The following is a 14,564-nucleotide window of genomic DNA, read 5'->3' as shown; positions in this document are numbered from 1 at the left end:
ACACGATGGCGGGCTTCCCAATACTTGACTAATTTAAATAGAAGTGAATTTGTTTACAGAACCATTTTTGACTATGTAGTGTGCAATCATTTAAGTTTTAATAAGAGCTGTTTAAAGAAGTCAGGTGCACAAGCAGCAAGTTGTACGAAGAGAAATAATGCTGCTGATAATACTGTTGCAAAGTAGCTTTTAATATATCAAGGCAGCCCTTTCAAAGCCCAGCTTTGACATAAACTCAAATCAGCAAATTGCTGTAATGAGTCTGCGGGGATTTCTTCAATTGGTAACTAAGGAATAACTAGTGTCATTTTCTATGACACATTATCAAAGATGGTGGCACCTGCTAGGATATTGTAATTTAGCTCCTGGTGAAAATAGGCCACTGCAAAATGTTCATGTTAGGCATTGCTTGTATTGGGCAATTGGAACTAGGATCCAACAACAGTGTTATTGGAATCAGATGCTCAAAGTCAACCAAGCACCACTCTCTTACATCATCCCTAAATGTTCTCTTGTTTCAATGGCTTTTTACACCCCAGGAGGGAGAATCTTTAGTACTACACTGAATGTTAGTCGGGACTAACTTGTTGCCTTCTGGTGCAGAGGTAAGATATACTTTTACTTGCAATAACGGGAAAAAACATTATAAGATGGGTTTTAATCAGCGCTCTGATTTTAACCAAAGCCCGATCTGCCATCTGGAACTACCTGTCCTGAATGCGGAAGAACTTTCAAAGCCAAGATTGGACTCATAAGCCACTTGAGAGCCCATCAGTAGATCATCAGGACGAAGACCATCATCCTCGACCTCGAGGGGTAGCCACGACGACGACGAATCAGAGCTCCAGTTCTATAGTTTAAAGCTAGAGCACGGACAGCCAGGTAAGTGAAAGTTCTGTGACCAGCATTGGACCCAAACGCCGACCCCGCAGTTCCTCCCCAGTTACTGTCTGTCAGCCTGAAGGGGTCTGTTTATTCCGAACAAGGTTCTCACTTTCTTACAAATGCTGCCCGACCTGCTGAATATTTCCAGCGTTTTCTATCTGTTTTAAGTTTCCAACATCTGCAGTTTTTCCACACGTTTATTCTTATTGGTTTCTGTTCGTATAACAATCTTGTAAATTATTATGTATTTTATAATTATCCCCTGATGCTGGCTGCCCTTCGTGAAGAACTCTATCCCGCGGACTGCAGGGTATCAGAGAGGAGGGAGAGTAGGAACCTTCGTCACAGCTCTGGCTGCACGCCGGATGTTGTTTTCCGTTACTCCGGAAGGGACCTTCTTCTCCTAGTGGGTTTTCTTACGTTTTCAGCAATTGAGCGACTGGTGAAGATGGGGAAGAAGAAAGAAGTGATGGCGGAGAGAGGTCAGGGAGAGGGGTTAGCGGGGAGAGGGACTCGGATGGAGGGCCTGGGTTACTTCTCCAGGGAGGGCAGTGTGGGTCGTGGCCCCCCGGTTACCTGTCTTCTGGTTGAGGACGAAGCCTGCGGCTCTGGGTCAGGACCCGTTTGTTGCTTCTCCGGGAATTCAGGCGCGGGATCACTTTCCCCCACTCCCGAGGCCGGGGGCTGCAAATCTGGGGCCAGTAAATCTAAGCTGTCGTTTCCAACCTGGGGCCGCAGTTGTTGGGCAAGGGTACAAGAGTGAGAGTGGGGACAGTTCCTGCTCATCGTCTCAGTTTAAGGCCTTCAGTCCCCGATAATCCGACGCTGAGAATCCCTCTTGGAAAGTGCCCCACTCTGGAATCGATGCAGTATTCGTAGTGTTGGATGCACTGAAACTGTTTGCCTTGGGAGCAACATAGAGCAGTAAAGCACAGAAATAGGCCCTTTGGTCCACAACGCCTGTACCAAACATGATGCCAAATCAAACTATATCTCTTCTGCCTTTCGTTTTGGACCACTCAGCCTCTCCACACTTTTCCACTATCACAGTTAATTATTATTTCAACTCCTTGTGCTTCATTCTTTAAAAAAAAACTTCCAAAAAGTGTCAGCATCTTTTTTTCAAAAGTTTAGAAAATCTAATAAAAAAGCATTTTATATAGTGCTTTGAACAATATACAATTGCACTTTGACCTTAAACCCTTAAACTTTGTAGCAAGTATTGTGGAAGGATGGACACTTGCCATATGTCAGATAGAGTTGTTAAAAGTGGCAAGTGATTTTTGTGTGTGTGTATATATATATATTTTTCCAATATCCTGTACAGAGGGAGATGGGATCTGTGAGCATTTGGCATATGTCTCAAGTTGCAACAAGCCACCAATTAATTTACTGTAAAAACTCAAAGATAGTTCGTAGTCATAAAATTAAACATTTTGAAGTAAACTCTGCTTAATTGTTATGTATATATTTTTCATTATTGGATGTGACCTTGCCTCTGGCCGAGGGTTCTGTGGTCAGTGGCCCTGACAACATGTTTTCTTTGGTATTTCACAGAAGGTGAAGCTGGTGGTCACGGTTCTCACAAGAAAAAACACAAGAAGCACAAGAAACACAAAAAGAAGCATCATCAGGCTGACGTGGGGCTGGGCTTCTCCTCTGAGACTCTGGAATCTGACTCTGGCACCGGGAAACCCCAGCTGAAGCTTAAAATAAAACTTGGTGGGCAGACCATGGGCACAAAGAGGTAGTGTAGCTTCTGCCTTAAGTGACATGTCTTGAAAAGATTAGCTTTCAGCTCTGGAGGCCTGGGGTCAGGGGACCATGTATGTGGGTGGGTGGGCAGGAAGGAGAGACAAGTTATTTTGCTGTGGTTATATTGTCACTTCTTGTGTTCTGTTTTGTTGTGCTCTGTGTTGTTCTGCCGAGCATGGTGAGCATGCTGTGTGGGTGCTGGAATGTGTGGCAACACTTGTGGGCTGCTCATTGCACATCCTTGGGGGGTTTTTTGGCTATTAACGCAAACAACACATTTCACTTGTGTTTCAATGTGCATGTGATAAATCTGAATCTTGAATTTTCATGTTGGTTATGGAATATTGCTCTTGTAAGAGAGGAAAATACACTTGCCCTTCATTATTCAAACTATATTCTTAACTACAAAGTGTAGTTTATCGCTTGGATCTGCTATAATGGCATTTTTGCTGCTTCTGGGTGTTGATGTAAAATCCTGCCAGTAAACACTTCAGTCAAGCAGTGAAAGGGGTCTAATCAGTTAACTCTTAATACATGTCCTGTGAGTGAACTATGGCTTTTCTCTTTGGAGATGAGGGGTGATTTGATAGAGTTATATGTGACAGTAAGAGGTGTAGATAGAATGGACAGCCAATGCCTTTTCCTGAGGTAAATCAGAAAAAAAGGCGAATACCAGAGGACATCCTTTTCAGATGAGTGGAGGAAAGTTTAGGAGGAGATGTAGAGCTAGGTTTTTACAGAGTAGTAAGTGTCCGGAACGTACTGCTGGTGTTGGTCGTAAAGGCTGACACATTAGGAACATTTCAGAGACTTGGGTGGGTACATGGATGACAGAAAATGGAGCTGTGTGGGAGAGAAGGGTACATTGATCGTGGAGTAGGTTAAAAGCTTGGAAGAACATTGTGGACCTGGACTGTTCTTTGTTAATTCAAAATTTAGATTTATTTTCAAAGTACATATACATCACTATATACAACTCTGAGATTCATTTTCTTATAGGCATTCACAGTAAATACAGGAAATCAGTCGAATCAGTGAATGACCACACTCCAACAAACAACAAATGTGCAAAAGACAAACTATGCAAATACATAAATACATTAAAAACCAATAGATATTGAGAGCATGGGATGAGGAGTCCTTGAAAGTGAGTCCATAGGTTGTGGGAACAGTTCAGTGAGGGGGTGAGTGAAGATAAGTGAATTATGAAGTTAAATCTGGTTGTGTGCTAGCACCACATAAGCCGTGAAATTGAGGTTCACTAATACCCATCTGTGAGGTAATTGCTCCAGTTGATTTTGAATATCCGGCTTTGTGTGGTGAAGCACTTTCAAGTGACCTTCAAGGCAGAAGATCCAGCAATGCAGTGCCTAATTCAAACAGTCAGAATGGATAATAAATGTAAATCAAACAAGCAAAAATCTGCAGATGCCGGAAATCCAAGCAACACACACACAATTCTGGAGGAACTCAACAGGCCAGGCAACATTTACGGAACAGAGTAAACAGTCGAAGATTTGGGCCGAGACCCTTCATCAAGACTCGGTCCTGAAATGTCGACTTTCCACTGATGCTGCCTGTCCAGCTGAGTTCCTTCAGCACCTTTAATAAATGTAAATGCTCATTCTGAGGAAACTGGGGAGGGGAGACACCACCCTGTGGCAAGATAGCCCAATTGGTCTGGGATCGTACCTGACTCTTTGTCAGACAGCTGTGATGGATTTCTGCATGTGCAGAGCTTTCTGCTCTTGTGTACTTGAAGCAGACAGCTTGGGCTGGAGGTGGCGCGTGGAAGAACAACTTTGCTGGGATGAACAATTGTTGTAGTTCATCCATGCAACCTTTAAATGCTTGCCATTGCATATCCACCGTCAATCCTTTAAGTGTCATTTGCCAGTCTATCTTAGCTAATTCACGTCTCATACCTTCAAAGTTACCCCTCTTTAAGTTCAGAACCTTTGTTTCTGAATTAACTATGTCACTCTCCGTCTTAATGAAGAATTCCACCATATTATGGTCACTCTTACCCAAGGGGCCTCTCACGACAAGATCGCTAATTAACCCTTCCTCATTGCTCAAAACCCAGTCCAGAATAGCCTGCTCTCTAGTTGGTTCCTCGACATGTTGGTTCAAAAAACCATCCCGCATACATTCCAAGAAATCCTCTTCCTCAGCACCTTTACCAATTTGGTTCACCCAGTCTACATGTAGATTGAAGTCACCCATTATAACTGCTGTTCCTTTATTGCACACATTTCTAATTTCCTGTTTAATACCATCTCCGACCTCACTACTACTGTTAGGTGGCCTGTACACAACTCCCACCAGCGTCTTCTGCCCCTTGGTGTTACGCAGCTCTACCCATATCGATTCCACATCTTCCCGGCTTATGTCCTTCCTTTCTATTGCGTTAATCTCTTCTTTAACCAGCAACGCCACCCCGCCTCCCCTTCCTTCATGTCTATCCCTCCTGAATATTGAATATCCCTGATCGTTGAGCTCCCATCCCTGGTCACCCTGGAGCCATGTCTCTGTGATCCCAACTATATCATAATCATTAATAACAATCTGTACTTTCAATTCATCCACCTTATTACGAATGCTCCTTGCATTGACACACAAAGCCTTCAGGCGCTCTTTTACAACTCTCTTAGCCCTTATATCTTGAAGCAACAGCCTGGAAACTGGTCACATGTTGTATCTAAAGGAAGGGAAAAGGAAAATGGCAGCAAAAAAAGTCTTAGTACCTATTTAATTCGTTGCCTCCCTGGTCTACTCATCTCTCCAAACTGCCATTCACCTCCCCGATTGTTCCCATTCTCCCCTCATCTACTGCAGCACTGGCAGCCTTTTGTGTTCATGCTCATCTCCCTCTAACAAACGTCATCAATCCTTCCCACAGCTTTCCCCATCTGCCTCCATTCTCTCTTTGTGTTGATGATTATTGGTTTAAATGATAAATGATTAACCCTGTCTGTTATTTGTTGTGATTTGGTGTTAGTGTGCCACACTTCTCCTTGGCCTCTGAGCTGAAGCAGTCTCCATCTCCCCTGATGGTTGACGATGAACCAGATGAGGTGCCGTTGGACCAGTATCGGGCCTGGCTGGGTAAGTGTTCTTTCTCCTAATTACCTCTCAAGAATCATTTTGTTTCTCCAATTTCAGTCTTTGCCAGGCTTCTGAGGCACTTTGTATGGTGAGTTGCTAATGGATTTGTATAATTGTCGATAGTATTTTCTGCTCTTTAAGTGCTGATTTTGTCAGTGGTCTAAAAGCATCTATCTAAATTGATATTGTTCAATTCGAGATCATTTAGTGGAAATGACCCTTTCATCGTTATTCCCCATGCATTGTAGAGTTGTTGCTGTTGGCTTGTATTCACAGTGATAGTTAACTCAATATGAGCCCATGTTTGGAGAATTTCATGTAGATGGGCAAAACAGTTAGCATGGACAAGGTGAGCTAAAGGAACCATTTCTCTGCTGTACAATTCTGACCATATCCATTAATTTATGATAAATCACAATTAGTGGTTCGCCTTTGCCACAGACTCTCTCTCTTTTAAACTAACAATGTGTGTGCCTTTAATTTGCTGTTACAGTAAATATAAAATGGACAGGAAATGCAAAATGTTACACTGACAAAGTTGACCAAGTGACCCCTGTAAATATCTTTGCAGATGAGGAGAGCAACTTGGATCCATCTCCTCTTCCAGATATGGATTCAGAAAGTCTTCGGGAGCCGGAACAGGATGAAGAGCAGCGATGGCTGGATGCACTAGAAAAAGGGGAGTTGGATGATAATGGGGAGCTAAAGAAGGAGATCGATGAATCCCTGCTGACGGCTAGACAGGTGAGTGGGCTGTGTGGCTGCAATAATAATTAATAACAAATCCTATTATTGTGCAGAGTGGCCAGCACATTCAGTGAATTGAGGGATGCACTGTGAGCTTGCAGTCTCCCACACTTGCTGGTAGATTTACACCATGTCAATTTTTCATTCTCAACCTGTTACAGTTGAAGTCAGAAGTTTACATACACCTTAACCAAATACATTTAAACTCAGTTTTTCACAATTCCTGACATTTAATCCGAGAAAACATTCCCTGGCTTAGGTCAGTTAGGATCACTACTTTATTTTAAGGATGTGAAACGTCAGAATAATAGTAGAGAGAATGATTTATTTCAGCTTTGATTTTCATCACATTCCCAGTGGGTCAGAAGTGTACATACACTTTGGTAGTATTTGGTAGCATTGCCTTTAAGTTGTTTAACTTGGGTCAAACGTTTTGGGTAGCCTTTCACAAGCTTCTCACAATAAGTTGCTGGGAATTTTGTTCCATTCCTCCAGACAGAACTGGTGTAACTGAGTCAAGTTTGTAGGCCTCCTTGCTCGCACATGCTTTTTCAGTTCTGCCCACAAATTTTCTCTCGGATTGAGGTCAGGGCTCTGTGATGGCCACTCCAATACCATAGAACCATAGAAACTACAGCACAGAAACAGGCCCTTTGGCCCTTCTTGGCTGTGTCGAACCATTTTCTGCCTAGTCCCACTGACCTGCACACGGACCATATCCCTCCATACACCTCCCATCCATGTATCTGTCCAATTTATTCTTAAATGTTAAAAAAGAACCCGCATTTACCACCTCGTCAGGCAGCTCATTCCATACTCCCACCACTCTCTGTGTGAAGAAGCCCCCCCTAATGTTCCCTTTAAACTTTCCCCCCCTCACCCTTAACCAATGTCCTCTGGTTTTTTTCTCCCCTTGCCTCAGTGGAAAAAGCCTGCTTGCATTCACTCTATCTATACCCATCATAATTTTATATACCTCTATCAAATCTCCCCTCATTCTTCTACGCTCCAGGGAATAAAGTCCTAACCTATTCAACCTTTCTCTGTAATTGAGTTTCTCAAGTCCCGGGAACATCCTTGTAAACCTTCTCTGCACTCTTTCAACCTTATTTATATCCTTCCTGTAATTTGGTGACCAAAACTGAACACAATACTCCAGATTTGGCCTCACCAATGCCTTATACAACCTCATCATAACATTCCAGCTCTTATACTCAATACTTCGATTAATAAAGGCCAATGTACCAAAAGCTCTCTTTACGACCCTATCTACCTGTGACGAAACTTTTAGGGAATTTTGTATCTGTATTCCCAGATCCCTCTGTTCCACTGCACTCCTCAGTGCCTTACCATTAACCCTGTATGTTCTACGTTGGTTTGTCCTTCCAACGTGCAATACCTCACACTTGTCAGTATTAAACTCCATCTGCCATTTTTCAGCCCATTTTTCCAGCTGGTCCAAGTCCCTCTGCAGGCTCTGAAAACCTTCCTCACTGTCTACTACACCTCCAATCTTTGTATCATCAGCAAACTTGCTGATCCAATTTACCACATTATCATCCAGATCATTGATATAGATGACAAATAACAATGGACCCAGCACTGATCCCTGTGGCACACCACTAGTCACAGGCCTCCACTCAGAGAAGCAATTCTCTACCACCACTCTCTGGCTTCTTCCATCGAGCCAATGTCTAATCCAATTTACCACCTCTCCATGTATACCTAGCGACTGAATTTTCCTAACTAAACTCCCATGCGGGACCTTGTCAAAGGCCTTACTGAAGTCCATGTAGACAATATCCACTGCCTTCCCTTCATCCACTTTCCTGGTAACCTCCTTGAAAAACTCCAACAGATTGGTCAAACATGACCTACCACGCCCAAAGCCATGTTGACTCTCCCTAATAAGCCCCTGTCTATCCAAATGCTTGTAGATTCTGTCTCTTAGTACTCCCTCCAATAACTTACCTACTACTGACGTTAAACTCACCGGCCTATAATTTCCCGGATTACTTTTCGATCCTTTTTTAAACAACGGAACAACATGAGCCACTCTCCAATCCTCCGGCACTTCACCCGTAGACAGCGACATTTTAAATATTTCTGCCAGGGCCCCCGCAATTTCAACATTAGTCTCCTTCAAGGTCCGAGGGAACACACTGTCAGGTCCCGGGGATTTATCCACTTTAATTTTCCTCAAGACAGCAAGCACCTCCTCCTTTTTAATCTGTACAGTTTCCATGGTCTCACTACTTGATTCCCTCAATTCCATAGATTTCATGCCAGCTTCCTTAGTAAATACAGACGCAAAAAACCTATTTAAGATCTCCCCCATTTCCTTTGGTTCTGCACAAAGCCGACCACTCTGATCTTCAAGAGGACCAATTTTATCCCTTACAATCCTTTTGCTCTTAAAATACTTGTAAACGCTCTTTGGATTATCCTTCACTTTGACTGCCAAGGCAACCTCATGTCTTCTTTTTGCCCTCCTGATTTCTTTCTTAAGTATTTTCTTGCACTTCTTTTACTCCTCAAGCACCTGATTTACCCCCTGTTTCCTATACATTTCATACAACTCCCTCTTCTTCTTTATCAGAGTTGCAATATCCCTTGAGAACCAAGGTTCCTTATTCCTATTCAATTTGCCTTTAATCCTGACAGGAACATACAAACTCTGCACTCTCAAAATTTCCCCTTTGAAGGCTTCCCACCTACCTTGACTTTGTCGTCCTTAAGCAATTTTGCCACAACTTTGGAGGTACGCTTGGGGTCATTGTCCATTTGGAAGACCCATTTGCGACCAAGCTTTAACTTCCTGGCTGATGTCTTGAGATGTTGCTTCAATGTATCCACATAATTTTCCTTCCTCATGATGCCATCTATTTTGTGAAGTGCACCAGTCCCTCCTGCAGCAAGGCACCCCACAACATGATGCTGCCACCCCCATGCTTCACGGTTGGGATGGAGTTCTTCGGCTTGCAAGCCTCACCCTTTTTCCTCCAAACATAACGATGGTCATTATGGCCAAACAGTTCAATTTTTGTTTCATCAGACCAGAGGACATTTCTCCAAAAAGTAAGATCTTTGTCCCCATGTGCACTTGTAAACTGTAGTCTGGCTTTTTTATGGTGGTTTTGGAGCAGTGGCTTCTTCCTTGCTGAGCAGCCTTTCAGGTTATGTCGATACAGGACTCGTTTTACTGTGGATATAGATACTTGTCTGCCTGTTTCCTCCAGCATCTTCACAAGATCCTTTGCTGTTGTTGTGGGATTGATTTGCACTTTTCGCGCCAAAGTATGTTCATCTCTAGGAGACAGAATGCGTCTCCTTCCTGAGCGGTATGATGACTGCGTGGTCCCATGGTGTTTATACTTGCGTACTATTGTTTGTACAGATGAACGTGGTACCTTCAGGCGTTTGAAAATTGCTCTCAAGGATGAACTAGACTTGTGGAGGTCCACAATTTTTGTTTCTCTGAGGTCTTGGCTGATTTCTTTTAACTTTGTTTGTAAACTTCTGACCCACTGGAACTGTGATATAGTCAATTAAAAGTGAAATAATCTGTCTGTAAACAATTGTTGGAAAAATTACTTGTGTCATGCACAAAGTAGATGTCCTCAACATCTTGCCAAAACTATAGTTTGCTAATATGAAACCTGTGGACTGGTTAAACAATGAGTTTTAATGACTTCAACCTAAGTGTATGTAAATTTCTGACTTCAGCTGTATATTGGAAAAGTTTGAGATTTCTGCATTAATTACATATTGAATGCTCGACAAGTTACATTTGTGCAGAATCAAATATCGCTGTGATTGTACACTCTAGTATCAATTGTTTGGTGACAATAAATTAAAATTTTAAAAATTGATTAAAACCATAATTGTTTTTTTATTGTTGTTTGGAAGCAATCAAAGACCTTCAATGTGGCCTAATAGATGACAATATGGATTTCATAAAGACAAATTATGCCTGGAAGTAATATGATTGTACACTTTCGAGTAATACACAATGATATAATAACATCCTTTTGTGCCTCACTGGCATATTGAGCAGCAACCTGCTGGTCCTTTAGTGTTTGTCTGTGTTACAGACTGAGTTGCTCGCTTGACGCTCAACCCAGCACAGATGGAAAATGTGCAAGGAGCCAGCCTGCTTCAAAACCCAGGACAATTCACCCTGAGGTCCGGTGCAGATGCCACTACACCACCGGACGGCTAATACATAATGAGAGAATAATTTAAGTCCATTCACTTAAAGGGGTGTTGAGGGCTTGGATGCAAAATTGATGAATGGCAGAGTAACAGCTGGACATTTTTCAGCACGGTGCCAAGTGGATATTCCAGAGTTGGAAATCATGCCTGTGTGTTGTCCTACTACAAATCTGAAGATGGCATGAACTTAGAAATATAGCAAATACTCAAGATAATAGTAAGAAGGATTCAGGTACATGGCAGGGTAAATATAATGCTATGAAGTGTAAAATGTGATCTGAAAGTTTGAGTGAGGAGAAAGGAAAATTTGAATCTAGGTGCAGGAACAGACGCCTGGAGTTTGGATGCACAAATCTTTGCAAATTGAAGAGGCTGTAGAAGTAAATACAATCTTTTTTTAAAAAATAAATGATCAAAAGTAAAACAAACCAAGAAGAAATACAAAACTACTTGTAAATCAATTTGGCCCAAGGTGGACATTGTCATGTGCTGACCTGCTTGCATTTGGAGCATGCCAAGATCTTTGTGGTTCAGAGAAGAGTATGTTAAGTGCTTTTTAAAAGTATTATATGGCTGAAAGGAGAGGGCATGATTTTAAGATGCTTGGAGGAAAGTATAGAGCAGGAGTTCCCAATCTGAACTCCTTGCTTAATGCTATCGGTCCATGGCATTTTTTAAAAAAAGGTCAGGAACCGCTGGTACAGGGGACATCAGAGGTAGGTTCCAAGTTAAGTGGAAAATAAAGTTATAACGAGAATACAAGTTACAAAATGTTGTCCAATCACTTAACCTTCTCCAGTTAAGTTAAATGTGGAGGTGTGAGGTTATCCAGTTTGGTAGGTGGGAGGGAGAGACCACAGGATCAACTGTACAGAGGGATCTGGGTGTTCTCATGCATAGCAGCTCAGATTTATGTATAGTTAATAATTTGGAAGCAAATAGAATTAAGTAATTTTAAATATTTCAAAAATAACTGAAGCCTTGCTACATCTGTATGGGATATTGAAAGTAAAGTACTTCTGCAATTGTATAGTTTTATGTCTTGTTTTTGAAGAATTTGAGAGGGCATAATCTGAAACAATGACAAGATACAACTCCAGTTGTATAATAAATCTTCTTTATTCATGCAGCGTGCCTTGCTACACAAGCAGCAAAGCCAGCCGCTCCTGGAGTTGCCCATGGGCTATAAGGTGAAGGAGATGACTGAGGAAATGATGGTGAAACGGGCCGAGCGTGCTCGAAAGAGGCGTCTGCAGGCTGCCAAGAAAGCGGAGGACAGCAAAAACCAAACGATTGAGCGGCTAACGAAAACAAATAAGGCAAAAGTGAAAACATTACGGGACAGAAGGACCAAGGGAATGCATTGTCCAATGATTAGATACTCCAGTAGTGCCATGGGGATTACTGTGTCCTTTCCACATGGATGTCCTGCCCCACTCCCAGCACTCTCGATGCCTGTACCAACGCCAATTACCTGTGGGGTTCAGGGTTGCTCAAACTTCAAGAAATACTGTTGTTCAAAAACTGGATTACCGCTCTGTAGCCTTGAGTGCTACAAAAAGAACTTGATGATTCAAGGTTTGGCGTGATGAGAGTGGAGCTACCAGAGTTGGTTCCAAAGTAATACTGGAGGACATACCCCAGAAAGCTGCTACCTGTGGACTGGTTGATTTAACCAAGAATGATGCCAGTTAGCAGTGGGTGGAATGCTAATGGAGAAAGTTAAAAGGTGGTTCTGTGGTGAAAAGATCTGATGTGCCCTGGTTGATGCCTCTTGTGATAACAATTTGGATCATATGGTTTTTGTCAAAAGATGTTTATCACCTTAGTGGTGGGATTGATGCATCAAAGGCATTTGACTGCTAGTTACTGAGTGAGTGACATTGATTAGGAAAAATATTTACCATGTTGGGTCCCTGTGCAAGAATTCTGACTTGAAATGATAGTCAGATCCAGTCCTTTTTCCCTTGCCTCAACCATTTTTTTTTGTATTTGTTACTAGCATTTGTTTCTCTTCTGAATATTCTGAATTAAAATAGTTATCTAAACTTGAGGGGCAGCACTTGTACCAGTGGATTTAGGCTGACCAAACTGGACAGATTGGTACTCAGCATTAATTTCAGTTGTAGTTTCATGGATGAGTGATGTTCCCTTCATGTTGAGACCCTGTGGCTTATGGACATGCAGCTTTTGCTAAAATCAGCTTTCCAGTTGGTCTACTAGCCAACTACTCCACTGTGCACTTCAATACAACTCATCCATGCCAACCAGGTTGGCTACCTGAGCAAGTCCTATTTGGCACTTTTCTGAGCTAGATTTATCCAAGTATCTTTAAAATGTAAATTGTACCTGCCTTTACCACTTCTGCTGGCAGCTTGTTTCATATGCCCACCACCCTCTAGAAAGTTTCCCCTTTGACCTTAAATCTATGCTCTCTAGTCTTGACTTCCTTGCCTATTCCTATTCACCCCTCCTGTGTTTCTGGGGGTAGGGGGAAAGCCCCAGCCTATACAACCTCTTCATAACTCAAGCCCTCTTGTCCTAGTGTCATTCTTGTGAATTTTTTGTAACCCTAATAGATTAAAACATTCTTCCTTTAGTATGGCTATGAAAACTGCACAGTATTCTAGGAGTGGTATCAATAACATACTGTACAGTTGGAATGTTCCAACTCCCGTACTCAATACCCTGATTAATGAAGACAAGCATACTAAATGCCTACCTCTGCCACCACTTAAGGAAACTTGGTACTTGGATCCCCATGTCTCTTCTACAACACTCAACAGAACATTTACTTGCAAATCCTGCCGAGTTAACTCTTCAAAATACAACATCGAGCTTGTTAGAATTAAATTCTATCTGCTGTTCCTTGGCTCTTTTTTCCTCAGTTGATCTGGATCCTGTTGTAATCTTGGATAACCTTCTGTACTGTCTACTAACCACTAATACTGGTGTCATTCACAATCTTGCCAAGCACATTTTTCTTCCAAGTTGTTAATATAAGATGGTGGATGCAGCACCAATCCTGGCAATACACCCCAGGGCTCAAATCTGATAAACAACTCTCTGCTACCTTCTACAAACACATTTGGCTAGCTCATCCTCAATCATGTATGATCTAACTTTCCAGACCAGACTTGCTAAGCAAAAGCACTTGTCAAATCAAATCTCAAACTCCCTTGTAGCAACTTGCACATTAAATGATTTCTGAATTCCTTACTAATTTCTGTACTCTTGTTTTAAACTTCACTTCCCTTGCCTGTAAAGATATCCATAACAAGCCTTTGCATTGAATTCCTGTTGATAAACTTTATCAAGTTGTGGCTTTTGTAGACAAAACTAATCCTGACTGTTACACCCTACTGTTCTGGTATGTCCTTTTATGATGAATAGCTATTTGGCCTAATAAGTCCATGTCTGTGCAATAGCATTTTGCTATTCATCTAATACCCATCAACTTCACCTGATTCTCCTAACTAGGGTGATTTATTGGCCAATTAAACTACCAATAAAAGGGTCTTTTAACCCATAAAAGGGAACCTGGACAAATGCACAATCACAATTTGCAAACTCCAGAGATGATATTGAACCAGGGATGCTAAGAAAAAGTACTTGTCCTCAATGTGGAATTGTGCCCCATACATCATCCTGGTATTACCACTAAGTTAACAGATTTGAAAGAGGAGCAACACACATCAAAGTTGCTGGTGAACGCAGCAGGCCAGGCAGCATCTCTAGGAAGAGGTACAGTCGACGTTTCAGGCCGAGACCCTTCGTCAGGACTAACTGAAGGAAGAGTGAGTAAGAGATTTGAAAGTGGGAGGGGGAGGGGGAGGGGGAGATCCAAAATGATA

The 14,564-nt window shown here is 42.1% G+C and overlaps 1 protein-coding gene across 1 annotated transcript; it reads left to right on the top strand.

Annotated features, from left to right (window-relative positions):
• Nucleotides 1-1,256: 1,256 nt before the first annotated feature.
• Nucleotides 1,257-14,426, top strand: ino80b (INO80 complex subunit B). Its single transcript, XM_063045103.1, has 5 exons — nucleotides 1,257-1,367; nucleotides 2,443-2,632; nucleotides 5,642-5,748; nucleotides 6,320-6,492; nucleotides 11,841-14,426. Exons 1-5 carry the CDS (start codon nucleotides 1,334-1,336, stop codon nucleotides 12,297-12,299), a joined length of 963 nt encoding a protein of 320 aa, XP_062901173.1. The 5' UTR covers nucleotides 1,257-1,333; the 3' UTR covers nucleotides 12,300-14,426.
• The last annotated feature ends 138 nt before the right edge of the window (nucleotides 14,427-14,564 follow it).

The sequence above is a fragment of the Mobula hypostoma genome, chromosome 4 (genome assembly GCF_963921235.1).
Source record: "Mobula hypostoma chromosome 4, sMobHyp1.1, whole genome shotgun sequence".
Classification (NCBI taxonomy): Eukaryota; Metazoa; Chordata; class Chondrichthyes; order Myliobatiformes; family Myliobatidae; genus Mobula; species Mobula hypostoma.
Note: the sequence above shows the minus strand (reverse complement) of the source record. Positions and strands in the feature narration are given on the sequence as shown.